General features: G+C 40.8%; 1 protein-coding gene across 1 annotated transcript; it reads right to left on the reverse strand.

Annotated features, from left to right (window-relative positions):
- Window positions 1–361: 361 nt before the first annotated feature.
- Window positions 362–17,100, reverse strand: GPR37 (G protein-coupled receptor 37). The gene is made up of 2 exons (XM_068973449.1): window positions 16,075–17,100; window positions 362–1,180 (listed from the first exon to the last, which is right to left on the reverse strand). The coding sequence occupies exons 1-2, from the start codon at window positions 17,098–17,100 to the stop codon at window positions 362–364; spliced, it is 1,845 nt and encodes a 614-aa protein (XP_068829550.1).
- Window positions 17,101–27,342: the final 10,242 nt, after the last annotated feature.

Consider the following 27,342-nt stretch of genomic DNA (forward strand, 5'->3'; position numbering starts at 1 on the left):
AAATCACACGGCTATAACCAATATACAGTGATTATATTTTTTAAAAGAACAAAAGTAAGTTAGCAATTAATTAAGGTGCAGTCACTTTTTTTCAAATAAAATATTAGCACCATACCAGATAAAATGATCTAAAATTATGGGCCTCCCATACTTCTTAAATAACTAAATATAAACTTCTTTTTCAAAGCACAAATATTAATTTGCAAAATCAGTTCTACCAATAGTTAATATTTCTCTTCTTTGTTTTTTCTTTTGCATTTTTTCCCAGTAAGGAAAAATAGGAGTAAAAACTTTCGCAGGGTATGAAAATCAAACAAACAAAAAAAGAAAGCTAAGCCAACCCAAGGCTGTGCTCACTCCTTCAGCAATGAGTTCCAACAGAAGCAAAGGTGGACATTTCCCGGCGTATGGTACTGAAAGGTGAGAGCTCCAGTTCTGTGGTGTATTCGTTGTCATTGTCATCACTGGTCACCGTGGACGACTTCTGAATGCACTCGTCACAACAGCAGCAGCAGCAGTCCATAAAGGCCCGACTGAAGGGTTTGCAGAGACAGAAGAGGAGAACAGGGGTGACACAGGACTTAAAGAACAGAAGGAACTGGCTGATGATATTAAGAAGGTCCATTGTCTGCTGGGAAACCCCTGTGGCCATGTAAGCAGTCACAATGTTGCAAATGTTTTCAGGAATAATGCAAAATCCATATAAAATGGTCAAAGCCACAACTGTACAGTTCATCTGGCTTTCTAGCTGGATCTGTCGCTTATTCCCCCGGGTACAGGCTTTCTCGGCTTTGCGGATTTTCCTTGCAGTCACTAGAGAGCAGGTGATGGTGAAAAGCGTGGGCAAACAGAAGTAACAGCCGAAATACCACCAGAGTCTAGCGCTGTCGTAGGTGAGGGCTAAGACATAGATGGTGTCGGGGAGGTCGGGGGAGATCTTGATAACGCAGCGCTCGGCAGGCGCTCGCCCGCTCAAGCCCAGGTCCTCCTTACTCAACTGGCGGAGCACCACTTCCGGCAGGGCTAGCAGGAGAGCGCCCACCCATATCACAGCAAGTTTGGCGGTTGTGGAAGAACAGTTTTCTATCATTTCATAGTACATCTGGACGTTGGTGGCCGCCCGGAAGCGGTCTATACACAGTGCGCATAAAGTGAAGGTAGTGACTCCCAGAGAAGCAACCTGCACAAGGAAGATAGAATATGTTTATCCTGGGTCATCTCTGAAAGATCAAAACATTAGGCAATAAATAGAGATGGTCGAAAAGTACCCCCCAAAAGAAAAGAACCACTTCCTGGAATCAGGCGTGGGTAACTGCTGTTGGTGACTTCTGATGAATCATGGTAAGGACAACAAATAAAAATAGCAGAAAAAAAAAAAAAAGAAGAAGAAATATAGTGGTTCTGGGTCATGGAGCCAAAAAATATTAAAGCTGGAAGGATGCATAAAGATCAGCTACGTCATAGACAACCAAGAGACGTAAGGCAGTTCTCAAAGTCACAAGATAAGCAGAGTAATCATCTGAGAGCACCAAATTTACTCCACTGGTTGGGGTGAAATTAATTTAATGTTTAATAACTGAAGTCATTATTTATATATTTAAACAAGGACAGTGGATAGGAGGTAAACTGTTCCTGAACGTTTAGATAAAACAGGAGACTAACAGAAAATCCCTTAAGTGAATGGGCTGCTTTGGAGTTTACCCCAAATACCTACATTCAAATGGGCAGCCCAGGTGGCACTAATGGTAAAGAACCCACCTGTCAATGCAGGAGATGTGGTTCCATCCCTGGGTTGGGAAGATCCCCTGGAGGTGGGCAAGGCAACCCACTCCAGAATTGTATTCTTGCCTGGAGAACCCTATGGACAGAGCAGCCTGGCGGGCTACGATCCACAGGGTCACAAAGAGTCAAACACAACTGAAGCGGTTTCGCATGCATACACACGTACACACACAAACGTGTGTGTATATATATAATTAATATACATGAATGTCTAAATTTTTAGGACTCTAAAGGACCATGTTGACAAAAGGAAAACCATTCGTCCGAACAATTTTAGCACTCAAAACATTAACTGTTTACCTACTACATTTAAGCTGTCACTCTCCCTAGAAAAATAGAAACTTGCCTTGTGGATTCTATGAATTCCAATGGCAAATAGCCTTGCTTCTTATACACTACATATTAGTGTCTACTAGTTCTCATATGGAAAATAAGGATACTACATGCATGTCCTGATGATTCTCATAACTATTGGTAGAGACAGTCTGAAAGTGAGATAAAATGAAGGGTTAGCTGTATGAAAAGCAAAAATGAAGGAAAATAGGAATAATAAAGTCTACATCAGAGCAAATCAAGAGGTCATGGTTAAACTTATAACCACAGTTCTTTTACTACAAAGTCTTCATGAAGTTTTCCATAAACATCAGCATAAATATCAATGTAATATGCCTGAGTCATCTTTACATTTACCTTTTTAAAATTAACTTTCAACCTAATGAGTTGTTCACCTTAATAGAAATATATTTTTCACTTATGCTAGAGACTCAAAATAATTCTAAAATTGAAGTCCATACTGTGCAACTGTCCTAAGAACAGATTATGTTTTATGTCAATAATTTGTTAATATCACATTTTGGAAATCTAAGAAGAATGTGTCATTTTCTAAAGGTCTGCACCAAACAGTATTATTTGGAAATTGCTGTATTTTCTTGTACAGATTTTTGGAAGTTTTTATGTATATATTAGCTCTGCAAGTGTTTTGAGTCATCTCTCTATAAGATTGTAAAGCACAAACAACAAAAAAAGTCTCAGGCTATCAAATGTACAAGAGTCCTCATCAAGACTTTCTGCACCATCTTCACTGAAGCATATCATATGCATATTTCCTTGTTCACCCTGTTTCCACAGTCAGTCCAGAAATACAAAGCTACAGAAGTTTATGCTCTGCAGCCTTTTTAAATTATGAATAACATTTCTATTAAAAGGACAACTTGGCAATATGAAAATACTAGACTCTGAGAAGAAGCAGTCTCTTAGAGGCTCACAAAATCTATTTGCTTGGTAATTTTCTATCATTACTTACAGAGAATACACCACGCACAAGAGATAGTATCTTCTCCCCGATCGATCTCCATCATTTTAAATCTAGAGATTTAAAATCTGAGCCAATTACTACAGGAGCTATCATTTGCATGCCTATCTCAAATCTGTTAGAAAGCATTTAATGTGAGGTAACAGCAAAGAGCAAATGTGTGTAGGTGGACAGATAATAAAACAGGTGTGTCAGATTATCAGCTCCTTGGATACCATAAACCTTGCTGCATTTTCATTCTCAATGAAAAGATGTTCACTGCTTCAAAAAGCAAAAAAAAAAGGGGGGGGTTATAGATTTTGGATAACTCATCCCACAAGATTAAAAAATAAAAAATTAAGGCAAATGTTAAGCAGGATTTACATGTGCCTCGATTTTTTTTCACTCAGGAATCCTTCCACATTTTATTTTATTTGAAGATGCTCAGTTCTTCAACCATACTACTGAGAGCTGCAGTACTGAGGACTTCAAATATATTTGATGTGTAAGGAAATGGCAACCCACTCCAGTGTTCTTGCCTGGAGAATCCCAGGGACGCGGGAGCCTGGTGGGCTGCCGTCTCTGGGGTCGCACAGAGTCGGACAAGACTGAAGTGACTTAGCAGCAGCAGCAGCTCTTGACAAACCACGGATTACGGGAAACTTCTCAGTTGTCATACACAAATTTCAGGAAATTCCTGCATCTAGCTATCTACTTTCAAATTGTTCTCTCTGATAAAATTCTCTGCAATTAGGATCCAGCTGAAATGAGGTAAACCATCCAGGAAGGTCACAAGAGCTACAGAGAGTTGTTAAAAGAACCTCTGAGACAAACACCTCCCCAAATACAGACAGCACTAACCACACAGTTGCCAAGAGCAACTGCATCCCAAATGCCAGTCCTAGATAGCTACTCTCTCCTGCTGCCACTGCCTGCAGTGTTATTACTCCAGATATTTTTCTATAAATTCACTTATGCACTTGAAACATGACGTGAAACAGCGAGAAAGGCACGAGGTCCCCACTCAGTACTTTCCCAAGTTATTTACAGGAGGCTGTAAACCTTTGTAGAGAACTAACTGCATACCACAGAAATACATGGATAAAAATCAGCTGGACAAGGAGTGGTGGACTAATTTCTGTTTACCCAGATATGGAATCTATCCATGTAATTAGAATTGCTAAATGTTGGGGTAACATTTGGCCATGAAATGATTTCTATCACAATTTTTAAATATACTTGTTTACATACAGCTCATTAGAAATTCTACCAAGATGAATGGTGCAATTATATACAATTATAAAACTGTATCATGAAGGCTGGATCTGTCTGCATTTAATGACCATATCTGATTGCTAAAATTCCATATCACTAGAAATATGCTCTTGGGAGTAAAGCTTTAAGCGTTAGCTTAGATAGTTAGTTCTTTGAAGCCATATGCTGAGAGATGGAATGCGTGAGATGCAATCTCTTATTAATTAAACTGCAACGGGAGGAATAATTAACATCAACAAAAGCAGAAATGTAAACACTTTGAATGGACAAGATGGTTAATTCCAAGAATCAAGATCAAAGGAAAGCTGGAAGCAGAAATCTTTAACTATTTGGGAAAATATATCATTTTGAGGGGATTGGCATCAAAATACAGGCACTAGAGAATTAAAATAAACAACTCTGACATCTTTTCTTCCACCAGCAATGCTATGCTCTTCTTTGTGTCCTGGAAGAAGAACAACAGCAAATGTTGCTGCCCAGTCAACATGTAGAACAGCGAGGCTGTGGGCAGCTGTGGTCACCTGCGGTCACCTGCAATGTTGCTTCAAGGGACCGCAGAGGCACAGGGCGTGTGGAGACCCTCACGTCGGAAAGCAGCAGTTCCAATGCACAGGAGTTCTCCCTACCATTTAAGGTTCTAACTCAGTACAAACATCCAGTTGAGAGGAAAGTACTGTCTTCAGCTAGTACTGTTTTAAATCCCTGTTCATTCAAAATGATGTGAAGAAAGAGCACATGGATATGTTATGAAAAACAGTCATCTACGAAAACCCTGTGGTAGCTATAGCTCCACTTCTCAGAAGCCTCCTGCAGACAGGCAAAAAAGAAACCTTTATGAATGAAGTCAAGCTGTGAAAGTTTAACTCATACCAAATAAATAGTGTATTTGCTAAACCCTCTGATAGACATCAGTGATAACACTGGTGGGGAAAGAAAAGACTGACGGACTTCCAGGCAAAAATTCTTTCATATGACATTGAACCCACATGCTTAACTATAGTGAAGCAACTGGAATACACTGATTTTTATAAAACAGGAAAATTTCTAACCAAAGTAATGACAACTGTACTTTCGCCTAACTTACATTTTACCTCAGAAAGACAAGTGCATCTATTTATGGGCTGTCCTTTGTACACAAGTAACCCTCACAACAAGGGCATCATTGTTAAGAAAACCCATTCATTTGGGCCATGAATGATAACCCATTATAAGTCCATGGTGAGAGACCTAACAATCAGTCAGGAAAAAAGCAGGAGGAGCACAGGGTAGAGTTTCCTGTGAAACTCTAAATGGCTTGAGCTTGCGTCTCTGGCTTCCTCTTGCATTTTCCATAATGCATCTCCTCCAAACTCTCAGGGCAATTTCCCCACCAGAGACACTTTTGAGCAACAGTGTAGAAACCATGTTTTTCAAAGCCACTTTATTCATCACTATCAATGTGATGGCCTTTATCAAAAGGTCTTCATTTTGGAGTACATGCTAATCACGACCCTGTGGCAGGGACACACTTGTATTAGCGTTTCCAAACCAAAATACAGAGTGAGTAGGAGAGATGTGTCTCAACCCTGGCAAGGATGCACAGGCCTCTGAAATGAAACAAAGCCCTTCACAGGCACTCTTCCACAGTCAAAAAGAAGGTTTCTTACTTTTATCAAAATCACTGAGATTTAATCTGATACAACCGCACATCATACATATCTATTTATTTCAATTGTATCCATCCTACTTCATCTTTACATGATTTCCAGTGTCAGGGAAAGACAAGTTTCAAGGTATCAACTATCATTACTGCTGCATTCTCAACTTTACTCCCTCATTTTTAAACTTGGTAACATGTTCTTACTCAGTGAAAAAAAAAAAAAGAGAGACTATTTAAAAGTCAATATAGCATCCTAAAATTTGTATTTATCCTTTTACTTTTATCATTCCTACCTTGACATTCCTAACAATTCCAACTTTGGACTTCTGTAGAAGTACATTCCTTTGCAGTTAAAAAAATCATTTTGCTACAACTTATCTAAAATGTTATAATTTAAACATAAATATGCCAATGCTTATTGGTAAAAAAAAAAATGCAACTGAAGCAAGTTTAACATCATTTGTCCTAAAATGCAAGCCATCTATTGGAATCAACAGTTCTTAAGGAATTTATGCATTCCAAATTTATTCTCAATAATTAGAAATTCATTTCAAAATGTAGTATTTCCCACAAGCCCAAAGTCTAGATTTCAACTCTTAATATTATAATGTTGTTTTCATCTAGGGGTTCTGATGAGTTTCCAAAGACCAGTAACACATTTTCACTTGTTTTTCCTTGTGAATAATGACATTGCACCATTGTATATGGTCATGTTGTTGTTGTTCAGTTGCTAAGTGCTGTATGACTCTTTGTGACCCCATGGACTGCAGCATGCCAGGCTTCCCTGCCCTTCACTATCTCTCAGAGTTTTCTCAAATTCATGTCCATTGAGTCTGTGATTCCATCCAACCATCTCATCCTCTGTTGCTCCCTTCTTCTGCCCTCAATCTTTCCCAGCATCAGGATCTTTTCCAACAAGTCAGCTCTTCGCATCAGGTGGCCAAAGTATTGGAGCTTCAGTTTTGGCATCAGTCCTTCCAATGAATATTCAGGGCTGATTTCCTTGGTTTGATCTCCTTGCTGTCCACGGGACTCCTTGGACAGCAAGCAATCCCTTGCACATGGTGGTGAACCCAAGCTAAAGACAAAATCAGAACTGGCCTCATCCATTTGTTGTTAGGTAATTATGATTTGAATGGCATTGAGAGACCATATTTAAAGACAAAATTTCTCTGTTCTTAACCAAAATCCCATTCTGGGTAATAGGTTAAGAAGTAATACCTTTCTTCATTCATCCTTCTTATAAAAGACATGTATCTCTAAATGTCACATCTTACTGTGAATTAGTTAACAGATGCTTTTCCTATACGAGAGAAATTTGAACCAAGGAGAAGTAGTAGAGGTAGGAGGAAAGTTCCCTGAAGGCAGGAAGTGATGAGAAGGGAGTGAAAAATGGCAGCCCCGAGTACAGTCATAGACCTAATTGAAATGACTCATTCTAGGCTAGGATCAAATCAGTGACCTTGGCTTCGTTCATGCTGTGAACCACTCAAGTGTGCTGATAGATCACATTGAAAACCATCAGAAATTCACAAGCTGAAAGTATTCTATCTCAAGAATAAGTCTGAAACTGTGATTATATCCGGTTTTTATGGAAGTTTTATGGAAAATGTCTGTACCGACTCTGCAAATAGAAAGAGCTCAGATTTGAGGTTGTAGCAATTCTGTTCTCCACTCCACCTTGAAATTTTAGAAGAGATCATCTCTTCTGGCACAAAGAATACCATTCTCATAAGGATGCCTAAGAGTTAGTCTTGGCAACAAGGTTAATTATGGGACCCTGGCAGGTCAATTCATGGCAAGAAAAATGACAGAGGATCCCTGGAGGATGGGTGCAGAAGTGCAGTGTCAGGGACAAACCTCAATGCACAGTGGTCTACGCATTCTTCTCCCCACTTGGTCCACATCCCAGACTCAGAGCCCTGTGCTTCCAATGGGATACCATTAAACCTAGGACTGTAGCCTGCCAGGCTCATTTGTTCATGGGATTTCCCAGGCAAGAATACTGGAATGGGTTGCTATTTCCTTCTCCAAGGGATCTTGCCAACACAGGGATCTAACCCAAGTCTCCTGCATTGGAGGTGGGTTCATTACCACTGAGCCACCAGGGAAAGCCTACAGTTCACAAGAAGCGCTATTAAAGGTGGGACCCTTCTCTCACGGCCCATGTAGTACAAGGGTGGAGGACAAGATAGAGCCTTACTTTCTCAGCCTTGGGCAGACTTAGAAGCTCAGATCTATTTTGCTTTTGCATAAATATTTACTTCTTTTTCACTGTTGAAGGATATTTTGTTGATATAACCAGATACTTTGAAAGCCCTCAAAAACTGAGGGTAAGCCCTAAAGTTGATTGTGGGTTTGAGGGATGAGTCCAGTTCTCCATGTTTCCATTTTCCCTGGCTCTATAATAAGGTGTAAAGTATCTCTCTTGTCAGCCTTTCTTCCCAGGTCCTCTAAGGTCAAATTAAACAATTGGTATGTTTAAGAGATTTTCAGAAGAAAAGGACATCATTTAACATTCTGCTACTGCACTGCTAAATAAACCATTCATTTAAGTACAATTTTAAAACTTGATTTACTTAATGTCTTTATGACTAATAAGGATGACTAATTCCAACTCGGAAATGGTTATCTCAGGCATTGTATTTCCAAATAATAATTTAACATTTAACAATATTTAGAATAATTCTGTATTCTAAATGGAATGTCTAGGACAGTCATATCTGCTGAAATATCTCATACACCTCATATCCTAGGACAAACTGAAAAAACAAGAAAGCAAGAATTAATAGTTGTAGCTTTTCACCACGGCTCTAGGCTGTACATATTTATGAAAACTAATAGTAAGAATATGATTGAAAAAGAATGAAAGGGAACATGGTTTTCACTTGAGTTTTTTATCTTTGGAGAGAGGAAGAACAGTTGTGAGATGACCGATTCCAGGGCCATTCCTGAACCTCCATGACAGCTTGTTTAAGCCCCTCTTATAGTATTATCACACTATACAGCACATGGTTTCACTCGTCTATAATAGCAGTAACACATCTATGTTACTGAACTCTGGAAACTTTTTCCTCTCTTTCTGCCCTGTTCCCTCCTAACATAGTGCCTAACATAGAAGAAAAGCCCAGTAAATGTTTAATGAATGAATGGATAGTAAATAAATGAATGAATAATGACATCTATGGAAGAGGACTATAGAAAATAATGAATTATTCAAGCTGCTCTTTAGTCCTTATTGGGTGCTGGTGTTTTGTGTATAATTCTTAAAAGCTGAAAGCCAACTGATATCTCTAGGAGGCAAGTAAAAAAAACCTATATTCTTGTTTCTACTTCATTGGCAAGCTTTACAAAAGAAAAGCATTCTTATAATCAATTGTTAAGGAAAGTATTTGAATTTCACATTTGATTATTATAAAACTTTCATTCCTCATGTGTATTAAAAAGCAGAGACATCACTTTGCCAACAAAGGTACATATAGTCAACGTTATGACATGTATGTAGTCATGTACAGACGTGAGAGTTGGACCATATAGAAGATTGACATTTGAAGAATTGATGCTTTTGAACTGTGGTGCTAAAGACTCTTGAGAGTCCCTTGGACTGCACGGAGATCCAGCCAGTCAATCCTAAAGAAATCAACCTTGAATAGTCATTGGAAGGACTGATGCTGAAGCTCCAATGCTTTGGCTACCTGATGTGAAGAACTGACTTATTGGAAAAGACCCTGATGCTGGGAAAGATGAAAGGCAGGAGGAGAAGGGGACGACCAAGGATGAGATGGTTGGATGGCATCACAGACTCAATGGACATGAGTCTGAGCAAGCTCTGGGAGATAGTAAAGGACAGGAAAGCCTGGAGTGCTACAGTCCATGGGGTCACAAAGAGCCAGACACGACTTAGCAACTGAACAACAACATTTCTCAGGTGGAACCCAAGTTCAATAAACTTCCTCATACACTGTTCATGAATTGAGTTATACATAGGCACACACTATTTTTTTTTTTTTATTTTCTGGTTAACTCTTTGGAGTTATCAGCCAAATATTTTCTTACATGGGAATGTGAAAATTATTATATGGGATTAATAGGAAGTCATACAATATTTGTTAAGTACCATTCTCATTCAGTGAGTTTATTTTCCCTGAGAACATTATTAGTAACTTTCAAATGGCTCTTAAAACTGTGTTCTTCCACTTAAAAGTCCATCAGTATAACTAATTCTTCTCCAGGGGATATTCCCTACCCAGAGATCTAACCTGTGTCTTCTGCCTTGGCAGGCAGATTCTTTACCTCTGAACCACCACAGAAGCCCATTGGCAACCCACTCCAGTATTCTTACCTGGGAAATCCCGAGGACAGAGGAGCCTGGTGGGCTACAGTCCATGGGATTGCAAAGAGTCAGAAATGACCTAGCAACTAAACAAACCAATATCAAATGCACTTGTCAAGCAAAGTTACTATCTGCTGTGATCAGCATGGTAGTACTTGAATGTAGGAGTTCTAGGGAAATTTGTGTAGAATAGCATACCTGTATGGCAATATAAGGGCTTCCGAGGTGGCGCTAGTGGTGAAGAACATGCCTGCCAATGCAGCAGACATAAGAGATGGGAGCTCGATCCCTGGGTCAGGAAGATTGTCTGGACAAGGGCATAGCAACCCACTCTGTATTCTTGCCTGGAAAATTCGAAGAACAGAACAGCCTGGCAGGCTACAGTCCATGGGGTCACAAAGAGTCAGACAGGACTTAGCAACTGAACAACAACAACAAGGATTCTCTCATGGTTTCCCTGGTGGCTCAGTGGTAAAGAATCTGTCTGCCAGTGCAGGAGAGGAGGGTTCCATCTCCGGGTTGGGAAGATGCCCTGGAGAAGGAGATGGCAACCCACTCTAGTATTCTTGCCTGGGAAATCCCATGGACAGAGAAGCCTGGCAAAAGAGTCAGACACAACTTAGCAACTAAAAAACAACATGTTATTCAAAACCTCCAACTGACATCCAAAGAGAAATATACATTTAGCAGCAGATCTGGATCAGATGATACACTTCACTCTGGTCGGCTTTCATCATGTAATGAGCAAAGAGCTGTTCCAGTTGCCACATTCAATGCCTGAGTTATTTGGCTTTCAGTTCAGTCACTCAGTCATGTCCTACTCTTTGCGACCCCATGAATTGCAGCACGCCAGGCCTCCCTGTCCATCACCAACTCCCGGAGCTCACTCAGACTCACGTCCATTGAGTCCGTGATGCCATCCAGCCATCTCATCCTCTGTCGTCCCCTTCTCCTCCTGCCCCCAATCCCTCCCAACATCAGAGTCTTTTCTAATGAGTCACTCTTCACATGAGGTGCCCAAAGTGCTGGAGTTTCAGTATCATTTTTAGCATCATTCCTTCCAAAGAACACCGAGGGTTGATCTCCTTCAGAATGGACTGGTTGGATCTCCTTGCAGTCCAAGGGACTCTCAAGAGTCTTCCCCAACACCACAGTTCAAAAGCATCAATTCTTCAGTGCTCAGCCTTCCTCACAGTCCAAATTTCACATCCATACATGACCACTGGAAAAACCATAGCCTTGACTAGATGGACCTTTGTTGGCAAACTAATGTCTCTGCTTTTGAATATGCTATCTAGGTTGGTCATAACTTTTCTTCCAAGGAGTAAGTGTCTTTTAATTTTATGGCTGCAGTCACCATCTTCAGTGATTTTGGAGCCCCACAAAAATAAAGTCTGACACTGTTTCCACTATTTCCCCTTCAAACTTCATTGCTCAAACTCCATTGAGTTGGTGATGGACAGGGAAGTCTGGCGTGCTGCAGTCCATGGGGTCACAAAGAATTGGACACAACTGAGCGACTGAATTAACTGAAGCATTTGTTAGATCCCTAGAGAATGGTACGGTAGAGAGCTCTTCTGCCATCCTCCTACTGCAGTCCACACCCAGACCTCCATATGCAAGCCACACATATACTCTCTCTCCACAAACAACTATTGCTTGGAGTATAGTTTTTTTTTGTTTGTTTGTTTTGTTTTTTTCTGGTGACTCTCTGCTAAACCAGTTTAAAATGATGTATGTGTTAGGATGGCCACCATCCACCCAGACTTCCTTCCCTCTTGTCCCCCTTTCCTACCAGTTCATCTACGCTTGGTCTTTATGGGACTTATCACTAGACCACAGAGACCTCATAATCCTGGAACAGAAAGAGAGAAATTATCAACTACAAATGTTCCCACTATGATCCCACTCACAGTAACATTAACTATAATAGAACACCCTTTCTAGAGATAGACTCTGGAAGCTCAGTGTCTCCTTAAACTTTATGTCAACACTTTGAAATAAAAAAGAAGACTTGAATGCAAATTGCAAAGACCTATGCTTTCTGCTGAAGAAATACCTATTTTTCTATACAAACAGAACTCTCCCCTAAATTCTTCTACCTCCCTAAGATGATGTTAATACTCAAGCTGAAGAAGAAAGAACTATAGTAGAGAAGCCAATGAAGGCAAAAGAGAAGATAGAGAAAATCTGTAAAGATCAATCACAATGAATTGCGGTGAAAATTAAAAAAAAAACAACACATTGAAAAAGGCAAAAACAACTACTAGAAAAATGGTAGCTCAGACATTATAAATCAATAGAGAGTGTGTGGTGGGGAAAAAAAAGGAAGAATAGCCAACAAATAAGGAATATAAAAAAGTAAAAAGTAAAGAAAGGATCAAATCTAGATAATAAAAGCAGATGAAATATCAAATAATTTTCAGAGTCTTGCAGCCAAGAAGAAAAAGATTCACAATGAGGGAAAATTGTGGAAAAGGTTTTTAAAGATATTTGTAATGTGCTCCCCAATCTAAGACACTTTGTAGTTGTTAAGAACATAAAGTACACCCTATATATGTATATTTGATTATTAAGATAATCATCTTTGGCACATTAAAAAGTACAGTTGTCCCACATTATTGCAACTTTTTAAAATTTAATGAGCTACCAACTAGGGAATTTACTATCAGTTTATGGGATGGAAGATGAAATTTAAAAATATAATAGGCTATAAATTTCATCATAAAACAAACGATGTCAACTAGGTTTACTGTTTTTTTCCTGTCTGTTGGATTCAAAAGTCTTTTTAAAAGATAACAAGGAGCAGAAAAAGAAAACAGTCACTGAACACTGTTTTGCCTCATAGATTTTTGCCTAATAACCAAATGTCAACATCAAGTGTTAAGATGAAGGTTCTGGTTGCCATTGACTAGTGTATATACTTAGGAGGGTCATTTCTCTTCTCTGAGTGTCATGTTTCATCTTTAAAATGAGGGGATTCAGTTAGAATGTTACCTGGTTCTAATTCAACGTGATAATTCAAAGGTCACTGTAGTGGATGCTATTGTTCCCACACAGATTGCTTCCCCACCCAAAAGTCCTTTAAGGAATGAAATGCTGACTTCTCTAGCTGCTGGGACTATTGGTAGTTGATGGCTCTCAGCTGCATTCCTCCATAGGATTGCTCTTGACCACAGAGAGCCACCCAGCTCAAGGTTATGCCCCCTTCCTGGGAGCAACTTGCATCCAGTGACAGGTCCGTAAGGGCTGGGTCCTCTGGCCTCCATTCAGGACATCCCTGTAGAACCATCCCAGCCTTAGAGTTCCTATGTTGTCTGCTGAAGTCTTTGTGACATTTGCATCACAGTTCAACTTCCCCATTTTTTACAAGAAACCCAACATGGAATAGGCATTAGATCCCTCTTACTTCTGTGAAAATAGCAATGCCTCTTAGAGGCAGAAGTGCTTTATTCTGAAATTTGGATTGTATTTCTTGCACTCATAATGAGGAACTGTGGAGCTAATATTACTGTCTGATCACAGTAGTGATCATTTTCACAGAAAATGATGAAATATTACAGAATTATTTCAGAAGAACAGGATTAAGTATGAGTATAGAAACACTAAATCTTAAGGTCTTTATTCATTACTCTAACAGTGAAAATGTATATTATAGTTTAATTTTTCAAGAAAAAAATGAATGAATCTTTACTTCAAGCCTTTGCTTCTCTAGAGGAAAAAAAAAGCTCTGTACCAATAACCAAAACAACAGAAAGGGCTATGAAGAAGGAGAAAATACAGAGTAAAAAATAAAAATAATTGCTATTCTTCAGGAGATGTGAATTAAATTTAAAAACTGAATGCAAATGAAAAAATATATATTTTCTAAAATCCTCAGAATTAGAAAGAGAAAGAAAATTAGAGAAAGAAAATTAAAACACATACATAATAAATACCATCACTCGAAACTCACAGATCTCATAAAACTCACCAAAATTTGACTAGTTTGTTCTGATTTTGAATGAAATTATTTTAAAGTTTGTGTGTGTTTTTTTTAAAGAACTTTAGTATTTTTTTTCTTTCCCAGTTTCTTTTTTCTGCCTTCTTTATTGTTTTCCCTCTTCTATATGAAGATTTTATCCTGTCCAGTACATTTAAAACAAGCCAATATGCTTTCCTCTTCTTGGAAGTAACTCTCCTATTTACTTACTAGTTTACTTTTGATTCTTTTTTGCATATGTCAATTTCTTCTGCATTATTTAAACAATCAGAGAAACCTTACATTGAAATTGACCTTGAAAAGATGACTGGTAGACACATATTCTCTTCCATAAATTTAACTTCCTTCTCTGCAATTCAAAAATGAGCTGTATTCCAAATAAATTAGATGTTTCGGAGCTAGTTGGAGCTTGGCAACAGAGAAATCCTAGATCTTGGTAAAGCAGCAACAGCTGATTTAGCAAGCATGCAATGATCCTGCAGCTGATCCCTGCCAGGATAGCAGAGGGTCTTATTTACAGCTTCTTGCCTTGGTCTTTCTAAGTAGGTACTGTTTAATGTTTACTTTTCCCCTAGCTCTGGGCCCCGGAACAATGTTGAACATAGTGTCACTGGCCCTGGTGCCAGACAGGATCAGGGGCTCTGGAATATTTAGTTTTTCTTCTTCTGCTTCCATAAATGAAATGGGCAGTCTGAATGGAGGAAATCAAGGGCCAGCTGGCTAAAAACACAACTGGCAACAAAGCACTTGGGCTCCATCCAAGAGCTGGTGTTTAAAGAGAAGCCATTTAAAGAGCAAATTCCAACTACCATAATAACGGTTAAGGACACTAGCTATAGCATGTTACAGTAAAATTTTACTCAAAGATTCTCATTTCCAAAGTTCAGAACCTGTTAAGTGTCCCCTATGTCTTAAGAAATTTTCTAGTCTTAGAAAAGTAGCCACTCTGTTACACCCTAACAAATGTCAAATATATACTATATATTTTGAGAATGTTCAATAGATTCTGTGCCATGAGGTACAAAGTGTTATTTTTGCTTAAGGTCATTCATACAAAATGAATAAAATGGTTACAAAATTGAGGAATGAAAACAGAGGGACAGAAATGACATAAGAATATAAGAATTCAGATGGGATAGCATGGCAGACAGCCAGACCCTAAAACTAATTTGGGAAGTTACTAATGTATCGAGACCAAGTGACAAACAAAGAAAAGTAGATTTCCTCTTTTAAACAAAATATTACTCAATTTTTTTATATTTAAGGAAAGAATTTAGTAATATTCTTGGGGAATAAATCATATTGGAGCACTAGAAACCTAGTAGATAAATGATATAGGGCTTTATCTCTGCTAGGGTCTAATAATGACAAAGACTGATTATTTGTTAACCCTAGAATCTGACAGTCTCCAAATATATATATATATATACATATATACACACACACATACACACACACACACCATAAAACACCATATTCAGAGAAATACATTTAAAACCTAAACAATCCTGTGTATAATGAGATCATAGTTATTTCCCAATTCAGGAGCAGATGAGTTTGAAGGTGACTGGACAAAGCCTGCTCAGGTCCGCCCCCCACACCCAGTGTATAAATGCCAATGTATATACATGATTGGCAAGAGAAATGGGGAAGAGACTCAGGAAAAGTGCAGGGGTTCAGCAGCCAGGTAGGTGTGTGGAGCAGCAGTCCTGATACTATAAATCCCAGAAATGAATAAAGCCAGTAGCTCGAGACCCCCTGGACGGCATTACCTCTATATAGGGCACGATCTTGCAGGAGAAGTCCTCCAGCAGCCACTTCTTGGTCAGTTCATGAAAGATGACCAGCGGAAGGCAGAAGAAGATGATGAGAAAGTCCCAGAAGGCCAGGTTGGCCAGGAGGGAGTTGGAGATGCTCCGCATGTAGTAGTTGTGGCACACGATACACATCACTGCCAGGTTGCCAATGATGCCGGTCCCGAAGATCACCACAGACAGACACATGACCGCATAGGCTCCGTACGACTCCTGGGTCAGCGGGTAGAAGGGGTTCTTCAGTCGTAAGTGTGGGTGCGTGCTGTTCCCCCGCCGGGGACCCCCGCGTTCATGAACTCCTTCAAGGGAGGACCCATTCTGAGCCAGCGCCCTGCCAGGCGGTGCAATCGTCCGCCCTTCGTACCCCGACGGCCCATGGACCGTCTTGGGTTGGGGGTCGTGGTGAGAACCTTGGAGTTTCCCAGCTCTCCTTGGCCAATAATACAGGTCGCTGACTCCGGGTTCCTTCCTCGCACTCTGCTCCTGGCTACGCCCAGAAAGGCCAGCGCCTTTGGGACCCTTCTCCTTCTCCTCTGAGGTGTGAAGGAAGAACTGGAGAGCCGTGGGGTTCCCTCTCCCCACAGTTTCAGGGGGCTCCTGACCCCGGGCACCTTTCCACCTCCAGGCTCCAGGTGGCCTAGCCGGAGGTCCCGAGGGCTCAGCTGCCGACGCCTCCGCCCCTCTGCCCACACCTGGGTCCCCGCCGGGACCGGCCGGTAGGTCCCACGGGGGCGCCGAGCGCACCACTGCCTCCTGCTCCTCCTCCCTGGGCGCACGAGTCGGCAGAAGGTCTCCGGCAGAATCTCCTGGTCCCCAAGCGTCCCTGCTGCGACGCTGAATCAGTGTAGGTGAACAGCTTTCTCCCAGACAATTTTCCTTCCTGGGCGCAAGGGCGTACCCGAGGGCAGGAGAAGCGGAAACCTTGATCAATAGCAGAACCAGCAGCCGCGAGGTGCGGACGAGAGGTGCGCCCGCGGTCCGCATGGCTGGGCGATAGCGCACCCAGCAGCAGCGGCTCCTGCTTAGGACCGACACCTGCTGCCTAAGTTGCCGCTGAGAGTTAGGCACATGTCACATACTAACCCCCGCCCCGGCAGCGGGGGACGGGAGATTACGGGGATGTTGGGGGATGGGTCTTGGGGTCACAACCCTCCCCCTCTACGATCCTTCCTTGTTTGGCGTCCTGAGCATTTCTCAGTCAAATCGAACCCGGGCGCTACGTATCCCCAAGGTTCAGGGAGGGACTCGCTGCTCCGAGTGGCTGACCTTGAAAACTTGCAACCAACACCTGCTTGATGATTAATGTTGCGACTGGGAGAAGCCCGGACGAAGCCCCGCGCTCCTCCCTGCCTTTGGGGTGGTTGCCTTCGCGGTAACAGTTGCTCCGCCTATTTACATCCTTTCGAGGCGGCTCTATCCAGCAGCAAGCCGAGGACGCTCAAGGGAAAGAAAAACAAGTTGCCCTCCTTCGGATGCCTAGGAGCCACCGTCCCGCTCCCGCTCGCTGGAAACAGGTTGCTAGCTGCCAGACGCCGCTCAGATGCGCCCGGGAAACTCTGCCCCACCTAACCCCGGCAACCCGCGAGGCTGCTGCGGACCGGGAGGCGAGGGTTTGTAAACCCGCGGCCACTGCCAAAGTTGTTTCTCCTTTCGCTCAAAGTTGACCAGGGGGCGGCGCGGACTGCTGGGCGGCGCGTCCCCGCGGAGAAGGGAATCGGTGGTGGAGGTGGGGTGGGGAGGGCTGGCTCTGCTCTTCGGTGGACGGGGCCAGCGGCCGCAGGAGCTCGTTGCGGCGACGGCGGGCGCAGCCCGGGCGGAGACTGTGGTGCCTGGAACCGCCGCGGGCGAGGCGGTGCATGGCTGGAAAGGGGGGAGGTGGCCCGGCCTCTCCCCGCCGCTCCGGCCGCGGCGCGCGCCCGCGAAACCGAGTGCTCGGCTCCTCGCCTCCTCCCCCTCCTCAGCCTCCTGCGAGAGATTCTGGTTTGTGGGGAGACGGGATCCCCTGGTGGCTTACGACTCACTAAACCCACACACGTTTCATTCAAGCCCTTTGTAACGGCTTTCACACGTAGAAGCTGGAAGCGGCGAGGGAACAAGGGCGGAGACGCGGAGCCTGCGCGGCTGGAGGCTAGAGGTGGGCGGGACGTGTTAATTCCCCAGATGTCGGAAACCGGCCAGACAGGTCCCAGAGCCAGGTTGCGGGAAGAGAGAGGTGAGAGACCCGTGCGTTCGCTTCCAATCGGCTGTGGCCCCTGAGCTTGTTCAGGCCTGGGTCCCGGAGGGAGCGGTAAGGTGAGGCGCTCACCTCTTTAGATATTCCCAAGAACTGAGGATGGGAAAGAAAGGGTGCTCAGAGGCTTCCATCACAGAGAATGAGCAGTTTGGGGAGTGGGACGCAGAACGATGCCATGGGTCAGGATGCCCCATGACCTTGAACCATTCTGCCTTTAATACCTTGGGCTTCCCAGGTGGCGTTACTGGTAAAGAACCCACCTGCTAGTGCAGAAAACAGAAGAAATACAGGTTTGATCCCTGGGTTGGGAAGATCCCCTGGAGAAGGAAATGGCAACCCACTCCAGTATTCTTGCCTGGTCTCAGAGTTGGATGCGACTGAGCGACTAACACCGTTTTAATACTTTAGGAGGCATCCTACCAGGGGTGACAATGGAACCACTCAGAGCACAATGAAAGTACTTTTGTTTGATGAAGCAGAGGGACATGACAGGTAGGGGGAAATTAACCTAGAACTTTCAGCCTGGCTGACCAGGCCTTTATTCTATAAAATCCCACACTCTGGCCACTGCTGTCAGGGTATAGCCTATTCAACAGACAAATATCCGATAATTTGATTAAGAGACAGCAAGTGATAGAAGAAGACATAAACACATTTTGAAAAAAAAGAACATCTAGGGACTTCCTTGGTGGTCCAGTGGTTAAGGCTCTGCTTCCAATGCAGTGAGCTCCATTCTTGGTCAGGAAACTTAAGATCCCACAAAGCCGAAAAGTAGAAGACAGGAAAACATCTAGAGAGACAGGAGAAAAACACAATAAGAAATAATGCCAATGGCGGTAGTAGAATAATGGCCCTCCAAGAGATGTCCACATCCTAATTCCTAATACTTGTGAAAATATTACCTTACCTGGCGAAAGGAACTTTACAGATGTGCTTCAGTTAAAGATCTTGAGATGGGGAGAAGATCAGGGATTATCCAAGTGAATCCATTGAAATCACAAGGGCCGGTACAAAAGGGAGGCAAGAGGGTCTGAATGAAGTGAGACCCTGAACTAAAGTAATGCTGGAGATCTCCAGAAACTGTAAAAAGCAAGAAATAGGCCTTGCCTGATCAATTTAGATGATTGACCTCTAGAATGATAAGATAATGAATTTGTGGTTTTTTGAACCACTTTAAGCCACCTGTCAATTATTAATACAATTAATTATACAATGGAGTTTCTGGGGGAGAGTACAAAAACATATTTTCTTGTTGAACTTGAATTTCTCACTATAGGTAGAGGAAGAAATTAGTGACACATTAATGTGGTCTAATGTAACAGCTCACATGTATAACCCAGACTTAAAACTAATGAGATGTGAGGGGAGGCAGTATCTCTGGCTTTATTTTGGCAACTTTATTTTTCTTGTTCACAACCAACCTGAATTGCCCCCTCCTGAATTTTTTTTTAATGAAATACTAGTTAAAGTAGAAGATTTCTCCCACTCTATTCCCATCACTCTGTCACTCAAGATGACTAATATTCTGCAGTTGACGTGTATCTTTTCATCCATATATTTTATACTTTCACGATAGATCATGTATGGTTTTGCATGCTTTTTAAGAGTTACACAAATGGCGGCATAGAATAGTTGAGACATTGAATTTTGCTCTTTTCCTCTTACATTCATAATTCTGAGATTCAGCCTTATCTACACATGTAAGTCTAATTTGTCCTTATTATGAGTATGCTCTAATTAATTTTTTCATTCCTATATTGGTTAACATTTGTGTTGCCTCCATTATTTTTACTCTTAAACACAAGCATAGACGTTTCCTTGTGCCCACATGCAAGAGCTCCTCTAAGGTTTATAGTTAGGCATGATATTGGTTTGGTCAAAAAGTTTGTTTGGATTTTTCTGTACCATCTTACGGAAAAACCCAAACAAACTTTTAGGCCAACTTAATGTTTCAGGTTCATAGGACATTAACACCATCAGCTTTCTCCTCCAAGAGAAGGATATGAAAAAAAAAAAAAAAGAGAGAGAGAGAAGGATATGAGAGCCCCCACTTTCTTCCCATCCCCTCAAAAAGTTGTTTGAATATTGTCCTTCTCATTCATTGTTGTCTGTCCAGTGGAGATTAAATGCATTTCATTGCTACTATAATTTGCAGTCCTGTACTTATTGATGAAGTTGAGCATCTTCCACATTTCACTGGTACCTGGATTTTGTCTTTTGTGACATTCCTGAGACCGTCCTAGAACGACAGTGGGTCTTACTACTACTGTACCAGTCTGTTTCCAACTTGTGGCTTGATTTTTAGTTTGCTGATGGTGTGCTTATTGGTTCAGAAATGTAAAACATTTAGAAATACTAATCATTATTGTCTTTTATACTTTTGCTTCTTGAGTTTTGCTTATTTTAATAAGCAAATAACTTTCCTACTCTGATGTCATAATCACATCTTTCCCAACATTCTTTTCAAAGTTTTCACTCACTATTTAGTTTTCATGCTGCTGCTAAGTCGCTTCAGTCGTGTCCAACTCTGTGCAACCCCATAGACGGCAGCCCACCAGACTCCCCTGTCCCTGAGATTCTCCAGGCAAGAACACTGGAGTGGGTTGCCATTTCCCCCTCCAATGCATGAAAGTGAAAAGTGAAGGTGAAGTTGCTCAGTTGTATCTGACTCGTAACGATCCTATGGACTGCAGCCTACCAGGCTCCTCCGTCCATGGGATTTTCCAGGCAAGAGTACTGGAGTGGGGGTGCCATTGCCTTCTCCTTTAGCTTTCATACTGAGGTCTTTAATATGAAATATATTTTACATATAATTGAAGATAGATACATAATTTTATTTTTATCTTTATGAGTTGTCGGGGTTCCCCGGTGGCTCAGTGGTAAGAATTTGCCTACAAGGGAGGAGACGTGGGTTCTATCCCTGGGTTAGGAAGATCCCCTGGAGGAAGGCATTGCAACCCACTCCAGTATTCTTGCCTGGAATATCCATCACATGGACAGAGGAGGCTGGTGGGCTATAGTCAATAGGATAACAAAAAGAGTCAGACATGATGGAAGCAACCGAGCCCGCACGCATATGAGTTATGAGTTTCAGTACCATTTACTGACTATCCCACCATTGCTACTATTTGTAATGAGAATTCCTTTTATTTAACAAACTCCACATAAATTTATATACACTTTCCTGTTTTAAGTTCTGTTCCATTGGTCTATTTAGCTATCCTTGTACTAACATCATGCTATTTTCATTTCTACACTTATATAACTCTTAATATCTGGTATGGTAGCTATTCTCTATGTCTCCTGCATTGGCAGGCGGGTTCTTTACCACTAGAACCACCTGGGAAGCCCATGCAATAGCTATAAAATTTGTTAATAACCTCAACTTTTATATGTTGGGTTAACTAATCTACAAATAACACCAGGTTTATTCCTTTAAAACAGCCATTTGTTCTCCTTGTCTTATTTCATCGTTAAGTACTTTCCAGTATAATGCTGACTAAAAGAGGTGATCCATGTCTTGTTTTGATTTTGAAGGGAATACTTTTGATATTTTGACATTAATATTTTCTATATTGTATTCAGTTCAGTTCAGTTCAGTTGATCAGTCATGTCCGACTCCTTGCGACCCCATGAATCGCAGCACGCCAGGCCTCCCTGTCCATCACCAACTCCCGGAGTTCACTCAGACTCACGTCCATTGAGTCCGTGATGCCGTCCAGCCATCTCATCCTCTGTCGTCCCCTTCTCCTCCTGCCCCCAATCCCTCCCAGCATCAGAGTCTTTTCCAATGAGTCAACTCTTCGTATCAGGTGGCCAAAGTACTGGAGTTTCAGCTTTAGCATCATTTCTTCCAAAGAAATCCCAGAGTTGATCTCCTTCAGAATGGACTAGTTGGATCTCCTTGCAGTCCAAGGGACCCTCAAGAGTCTTCTCCAACACCACAGTTCAAAAGCATCAATTCTTCGGCGCTCAGCCTTCTTCACAGTCCAACTCTCACATCCATACATGACCACAGGAAAAACCATAGCCTTGACTAGGCGGACCTTAGTCGGCAAAGTAATGTCTCTGCTTTTGAATATACTGTCTAGGTTGGTCATAACTTTTCTTCCAAGGAGTAAGCGTCTTTTAATTTCATGGCCACAATCACCATCTGCAGTGATTTTGGAGCCCCCCAAAATAAAGTCTGACACTGTTTCCACTGTTTCTCCATCTATTTGCCATGAAGCAATGGGACCGGATGCCATGATCTTAGTTTTCTGAATGTTGAGCTTTAAGCCAACTTTTTCGCTCTCCTCTTTCACTTCCTTCAAGAGGCTTTTTAGCTCCTCTTCACTTTCTGCCATAAGGGTAATGTCATCTGCATATCTGAGGTTATTGATATTTCTCCCGGCAATCTTGATTCCCGCTTGTGTTCTTCCAGTCCAGCATTTCTCATGATGTACTCTGCATAGAAGTTAAATAAGCACGGTGACAATATACAGCCTTGACATACTCCTTTTCCTATTTGGAACCAGTCTGTTGTTCCATATTAAGGAAGCTTATTTTCTATTTCTAGTTTGCTAACAGTTCTAATAATGAATGATGACTGCTGCTGCTATGTCACTTCAGTCGTGTCTGACTCTGTGCGATGCCATAGACAGCAGCCTACCAGACACCCCCATCCCTGGGATTCTCCAGGCAAGAGTACTGGAGTGGGGTGCCATTGCCCTCTCCGATGAATGATGACTACATTTCATCAAATGTTTCTCCTGCATCTGTTGAGATAAATATATTTGTCCTCAGTTATCTTAATTTCATATATTATTTTAAAATTTTTCGAAATGCTATGCATTCCTGAGATAAGCCTTATACTATGCTATAGTATTTTTTTTAAGGTGGTGTTGAGTTCAATTTGTACAAGATTTTCTTTGGGATTATTGGATATATCTTCATAAGCATTCAAAAATCAGCTTATTAGAAAGGCTTTCACTGACCATCCTTTTTAAAGGACAACCTTTCCTAATCCATTACTCTATTCTCTCACTCTCTATTTCTTTACACATTTTGAAATGAAAAAATGAAATAAGAATATCTAGAGAGACAGGAGAAATACAATGAAAATATGTAATTGGCTTGATTTGGGCATTGTTCTCAAATCAAGAACAACTGAGGCAGCCATCTTTGAGAGTGGTTTAAGAAAATCCTGGTGAAGGGGCTTCCTGTGCTGATCTGAAATGATACCTTTTTCATAAGTAGCCCGTTACTTAACCTGAAGGATGATGCCTTCCAACTTGGATGTGCCATTCTTTTTGGCTGTGTAAGTAAAGACTTACCGTGACCATGAATAAAATCACAGACTTTCAACCACCCTGGAGTCTGGGACAATGTCAGTCATATATCTTTTGGGAAACATAAGTTTCTTATCTGTAAAACAAGGATATTCCTATGTGCTCTCAGCTCTGCCCACCCAAGTTGGTATAATGATTGTAAAGGTATGAAAAGACTTTATAAATATATGTTTGTGTTGTTTTTATTAGTTCAACTATTTGTTGCTATTAGCAAAATTTAAATGCCACAAAGAACATAAAAGTCTTGAAGGAGATCATACTTGATAAATAAAAATCTAAAGTAATAGGCTCATTATATTTTTTAAAAGTTAGAAAGCATTCAGTACAAAAGAAAAAAAAAATCTTTCAGTTTTTTCCCCAAACTTATCTCATTTGTAACTACAATTTTTTAAATGGTAATAGTCACTATTTATCTGTTTCTATAATTTCTGTTTTAGAAAAATAGATCAGAAAAGATGTTGGCTAATCATTGTCTGTTTACATCAGAGATAGTTTATCTGTGCAAGAACTGATTTGAACATGTATTTTTCTGTGTCAGCATTCCACAGTGTTTATAATATACAATACTGACTTTATATACAAAAGAGAACATGTAAATTATCACCTGTCTTGGCATTTCTATACAGTCTATTATACTTCAATTAGTGTTTGGTGTGCTAACATAAGGCACATTACAAAATAAGAGAAATTACTATTTCAGGTTCTAAGATACATCACTGAACAAGAGAAGTTTTACTCAGCACCCAATGCACTTTAGTAATTTTTCTTTCCTTTTATTTGGCTTCAAATAGGACAATTCAAAAGGACCACTTTAAAAGAAATTGTAACATGCAACCAACAGATTATTATGCTCTGAGAGTCAAACTATGTCTTTTTACAAACAGTTTGTTGTTGCAAACTCTGTCCATAAATTACACATTGTTCATTTAGAAGCCTCTATCGGGAGTTGGTGATGGACAGGGAGGCCTGGCGTGCTGCGATTTATGGGGTCGCAAAGAGTCGGACATGGCTGAGCAACTGAACTGAACTGAAATGATCAACTACCTGCTCCATTCTGTCCCTGTGCCCTACTGAGAGCCCAACTAAAACTGATAAATGGGAACAAATTGTACTGTTTGGGATAAAACACCAATATGATTGAAAATCAATGAAAATCTTGAAAATCAATTATCAGTGTTAACATATTTAAATTTTAAATGAATCAACAATAATAAAAATAGTTATTTATGACAGAAAAAAATGTAGCCTATGTTTTAAAAAACTACTCTATATTGCATGGTCAAGTCTTTTTTGATTGGAAAGAAACTTAAATGTAAAAAAGGATAATACTGAAGATTCATTGACATATATATAAATAAATGCTCTAACCTTTCTCAGCTCTTTAGAGGTAAATTCTCTGTGAAATTCAGTCCCACCTTTTGATGAAAATCCATTGAGACTCAGAAGTTCTTTGGCTGGCACCTAGTCAAGGTGATATATTAATAGCAGGAGACCCAACCACTTTGGGGTTTTGTCCTCTATAATTTCTCAAATAGCATATTTTCCCTAGCAATTATATCATACTAGTTCTAAATCCTGTAAATAATCACAATAGGCAGAACTTTTCAACAGTTATTCAAAGAAAATGTAATATTAGAAAGATACATATTTTACTTCCCTATTCCATTACTTGGATCCAAACTGTATCTTGTATCAATAAGACTCCTAAGACTCTCCTAAACAAATCACACCCACCCCCCACCCCCCGTCAACTTTTGCCCCATCTCTGGCCTTGCCTTATTCTTTAAGTCTGTTTTCTGTGTAACATTGATACTCAATAATACTCAAGTATTAAAGCAAGCCAAACTACAGCAAATCATGGTTTAACCTTTTAAAATACTAGTAAGTGAAGTAAGTCAGAAAGAGAAAGTTAAAGTGTCACCTATCAGGACATAAATATGGAATCTAGAAAAATGGTATACAAATGAACCTCTTTGCAGGGTAGAAATAGAGGTGCAGATGTAGAGAATGGACTTGTCAACACAGAGGGCAAGAATGCGGGAGAACAGATTGAGAGAGTAGCATTAATATATACACACTACCATGTATAACATAGCTAGCTAGTGGGAACTTGCTGTTTAGCTCAGGGAGCTCAGCTCAGTGCTTCTAGGGGAGATGGGGAGTAGACAGGAGGGAGGCTGAGGAAAGCGTGTATATATGTATACATAGAGCTGATTCATGTTGTTGTTCAGCAGAAACTAGCACAACAGTGTAAAGTGGTTATCCTCCAGCTAAAAGTAAAATTTAAAAAAATACCTTAAAATACTACGAAATTTGAATTTTTAGCTGACTAGAATGTAATGTTTCTATACAAAGTCAGTAAAGAAGAGCACGCATTTCGATATGAAAAGTGAAACACTGAGATCGTTAGAAGGATTTTTTTTAAAGAATGCATCATTGATTTGGCTGTCTTGGCAAGCTATTAAATGTTAGCTCCAGCAAAGAAATCGATTCAATGGACTCATCTAAGCCTTGAATCTTGCCACTTTTAGCCATTATTTTCTTGACTAGTGGTTGAAATGCAAGTGGTGCCAAAACTAGGTTGCTCTGTGAGAGTCATAGAACTCTACCCCAAAGATTAGTCAACAAAGAAGAAACAATGGGCTTTTCCAGTATAATCTTTCTGATATTTTTAACTTTTTTTAGAAGGAGGTCTGCTTTATATTTATTTGTAACAGTATGTGGAGAGGGTGGGATTGGGTATCATCACTACAACAAATTGGTTTGATAACATAGATATTTTGAATGGTCAAATTAATTAAATGTTAAGATGTGGCCCAAAGTCATCAAATTTGGACACTTGAGGTTACTATTTCTTTGTTGTTATCATTCAGTTGCTAAGTCATGTGTGATCTTTGTGACCCCCATGGACTGCAGCACAGAAGGTTTTCTTGTCCTTCAACATCTCCCAGAGTTTGCTCAGACTCATATCCATTGAGTCGGTGATGCCATCCAACCATGTCATCATTTGTCTTCCCCTTTTCCTCCTGACCTGAGTCCTTCCCAGCATCAGGGCCTTTTCCAATGAGTCAGTTCTTTGCATCAGGTGGCCAAAGTATTAGAGCTTCAGCATCAGTCCTTCCAATGAATATTCAGGACTAATTTCCTTTAGGATTAACTGGTTTGTTCTCCTTGCCATCCAAGGGACTCTCAAGAGTCTTCTCCAGCACCAGAATTTGGAAGCATCAGTTCTTCAGTGCTCAGCTTTATTTATGGTCCAACTAGTTCCTTGGTGTTTTGCATTTTCAGGTTCACCTGTTCATGAACTCAGTCTCCTTCCCTGAGCGTCCACTTTTAGGAGAAGGGAAGGCTTTCATTTCCACTTCAGATCAGAAATAAGCCAATTATCTCTTCTTGTAATCCAGAAAGGGCATTTAAGTGATAATATGACCCAGGCCCCTTGCAGTGGTCTACTACCTGTCGAAGAGGGAACCCCATGGTGATCCCTTTTAGGCAATGTAGTCTGGGATAGTTTCCCTGGATTTCCATTGATGAATATATTGGACTTAATAAAAGAATCTTACTTATAAAAATAAGAGAATTTGGCTGCTAAAAAGAACTTAAAGATGAATAATCCAATACAATCTCTTCATTTTTAGAAATAAGGCAACCGTGGACAAAGTG

Source organism: Capricornis sumatraensis, chromosome 5 (assembly GCF_032405125.1).
Source record: "Capricornis sumatraensis isolate serow.1 chromosome 5, serow.2, whole genome shotgun sequence".
Lineage (NCBI taxonomy): Eukaryota > Metazoa > Chordata > Mammalia > Artiodactyla > Bovidae > Capricornis > Capricornis sumatraensis.